The sequence below is a fragment of the Coenobita brevimanus genome, chromosome 107, assembly GCF_032717465.1.
Source record: "Coenobita brevimanus isolate Jiangsu-jjx chromosome 107, ASM3271746v2, whole genome shotgun sequence".
NCBI classification, from domain to species: Eukaryota; Metazoa; Arthropoda; class Malacostraca; order Decapoda; family Coenobitidae; genus Coenobita; species Coenobita brevimanus.
In genome coordinates this window covers 19,640,949-19,643,851 of record NC_137060.1, presented here as the reverse complement: position 1 = coordinate 19,643,851, position 2,903 = coordinate 19,640,949, and the positions used below count along the sequence as shown (strand labels likewise).

At 43.4% G+C, this 2,903-nt stretch overlaps 1 protein-coding gene across 1 annotated transcript; it reads right to left on the bottom strand.

Moving 5' to 3' along the window:
- Positions 1-968: 968 nt before the first annotated feature.
- On the bottom strand, positions 969-1,391 carry LOC145416713 (uncharacterized). The gene has a single exon (XM_080285646.1). The coding sequence runs from the start codon at positions 1,389-1,391 to the stop codon at positions 969-971; it is 423 nt and encodes a 140-aa protein (XP_080141772.1).
- Between the last annotated feature and the right edge of the window lie 1,512 nt (positions 1,392-2,903).

Here is a 2,903-nt window from a genome sequence, read left to right as displayed (position 1 = left end):
CTTTGTTTTCTTTCCTTTTATGGTCTGTATTTGTTTTTGTTTTTTTCCACAGTTACGTTGTTGAACCCTTCTTTCCCTTTTTTTCCAAAAATTCTGTAGTGTTCTCTTTATCTCATCTATACTGTCACTGTCGAACAAAACTTTGTCCTATAATTTGTTCCTTTTCTTCTTCATAAGGCTGTTGAAGTCTTGCACATTTGTCTTTCTGTTGCCTACGCTGGACACCACATAATGAAGGGCTTCAGGTCTTCCCTTTCTTTTGCACACATATCACAACTTGTCTCATCATTTTTTAACCTATTCCTATACTTTGACTCAAATTGTTTATCCTACACTTAAACAATATTACTGAAGCTATGCTATTATCATATACCCTTTCTTGTCCCCGAGTCTCTCTTCTCCACCCTCGATATTTTTTCACCCTTGTTTTTTCATTCATTTCTTGCTTCCACATGTCTGTGCCCCATTCTCTCATTCCCTTTTATTTCTTCACACGTTGCTCTACTTATTCTTCCACTGTCTATTCTTGCCTCTTTCAGGTCACTGATAAACGGGCTTTCACACATTCAGGAGTCGGACGAAGAATCATTGCGAGTTGCTGCTCTTTTGAGACACTCTGCACCCTACTCTGACAATTCCTTTACAGTCCTACGGACTCTCGGCACTGTCTCGGGACTCCCCGCGCACTCCTGATGTTTTTGACATATTCAAAAATTTTCAAGATCCGATACGCATTTTTTTTTTTAACTCCTAGCATGTACCTTAGGCGTTCGTGACTACTCTTAGCGATTCTTCGCGACTCAGATACTCTCAACGGATTCTTGTATCAAAAAGCTTTTGCGAGTTGCTAAGGATTGTTGTGAGTAACTAAAAGTAGCTAGGAGTCGCTAGGAGTTGGTAAGAGTAGCAAGGAGTAGGTAGGAGTTTCACAGGAGTGCTCAATAGTTTCGTTTCGTTTCATCCACGAGTTACGAAGAGTAGCTAAGAGTTTTCTGTGAGTCGCTACGAATATGCCAAGAGCAGGGTAAAAGTGTGGTAGGAGTCTGCGAGTTTGCTGGGAGTCGGTGACCGTCCAAGGCACCGACTGCATGGTGGAAATTCCATTTGTTGGAGAAAAGGGAAGCTACCTCCTTCCACTGTTCCGGCGTTGTGGGGCAGGCCAGGACATCCTTCAGGTACTCTGCAGTGATTGCCTCGCAAGTCTCGGGAATGATAAGTAAGATGGTATTGTGGGCCACTATGAAGCCATCTGAAAGGGTTTTGTAGCTATCTCCTGTTGCCAGGTAGCATAGCGTGATGGGCAACCTCAACCCAGGTGACAATGACTTCCCCCAGAAGGTGTCCTGCTTCTCAATACGGGAGCCAACTCTTTCCAACAGTTCCATACGCATGTTGTCATCCACTCGAAGAAAATTCCTGAAGCTATGAGAGTCCTCTAATTTCAAATCTTCAATAAGTTTCTCGTACTGGCCGTATACAGGACGTCGTAGCAGCCATAACCTGCTCCAAAGGGTTCTCTATTTTGCTTCCTTTTCTTCTTCTCAAGTAACAGTCTACATATTGCCACATTGAGGTCGGCCGCTTCACATGCCAAATCCACCTGCAGCTTCAGTACTTCCAGTTCGTGGGCACCTCCGGCCATGGTCATTGAGGATACATTGGTCTATGCTGAATGCAAGCTCGCTATTGAATAAGTAGTCCACGTTCATCACATCCTTTATATATGTTTTTTCACCCGACACTCCTGACAGACTCGCATCAAATTCTTGATGGTCGTAGCTCACTCGTAACTACTCTAGTGGGGGTCTTAGCTACTCCTAGATACTCTTAGCTACTCATGGCTACTCTTAGCTATTGACCATTTGGTTCGGCATTGCATAGCGACTCTTAGCTACTCATAGCGCCGCCCTGGGGAACTCGTAGCAACGCGTAAGCTATGCGTAGCTGCTTGTAGCGCCCACCTGGCGCACTCCTAGACTACTGGATTCTTGGCCAAATTGACAATCCGCGACGAGTTCGAACTCTTGGAGACTCTTCGTCCGACTCCTGAATGTGTGAACGTCCCTTAAGCCTATTCAGCCACTTACTCTTCCTTTGTTCTCTTATTTCATCAGTTATACACATCAATTCATTACTTTCACCACTTAATATTTGGCTTAAGTATTTCCACTGCCCTTCCATTATTCTTGCCCTCATACTTGTTGCTCCCATTTCTCCTCTCAGTGCAGCTCCCTGTACACACATGATTACTAATCTCTGACCGGAGGTGCTTGTCGTGCAGTGTTGTGACCACACACGAGCCACGCATCCGAACACAGCTTCCACACTACTGGACGGGGCAAAGAAGTGTAACCAGGTGATTTCAAGCGTTCTACTCCTCGTATCTCTATTACCATATTTTTGTAGTTTTTCTTCTGTAATATAATAATCTGCGTTTATTGAAAGGGGCCGGCATTTTTTCAATCTGCGATTGGCAATTTCCATCAAGCAAACAGGCATGTGCCACTATAATTATGTGGGTATATACATCATATGTAATGAAAGAAAAGGATTCGGAGCCGAATGCTAATCGCCCGCCAGAATATGGTGTTGGCCATGTCCAAGATTTTGGCCATATCTTGATACCCTGACGATTTCATGTTGATAACTCAAGCCGTTTATAAGATATAGTGGGAACACACACACACAAGAGACAAAAAGGAGATGGCAAATGTAATGGGCATATTGAAAGAAGTATCAGAAGAAATCTGTAGTGACTAGTGGAGTACCACAGGGCTCAGTGCTGGCACCAATCATGTTTTTAGTGTATATAAATGTTATAGACAGTAACACTGGAAATGAAAGCTATCTAAATATGTTTGCAGATGATGCAAAAATACAAAGGAGAATTACTAACACAGATT

Excerpts from the sequence above, each read along its gene's own strand:
- LOC145416713 (XM_080285646.1), bottom strand. The coding sequence starts at position 1,391 with ATGCGTATGGAACTGTTGGAAAGAGTTGGCTCCCGTATTGAGAAGCAG.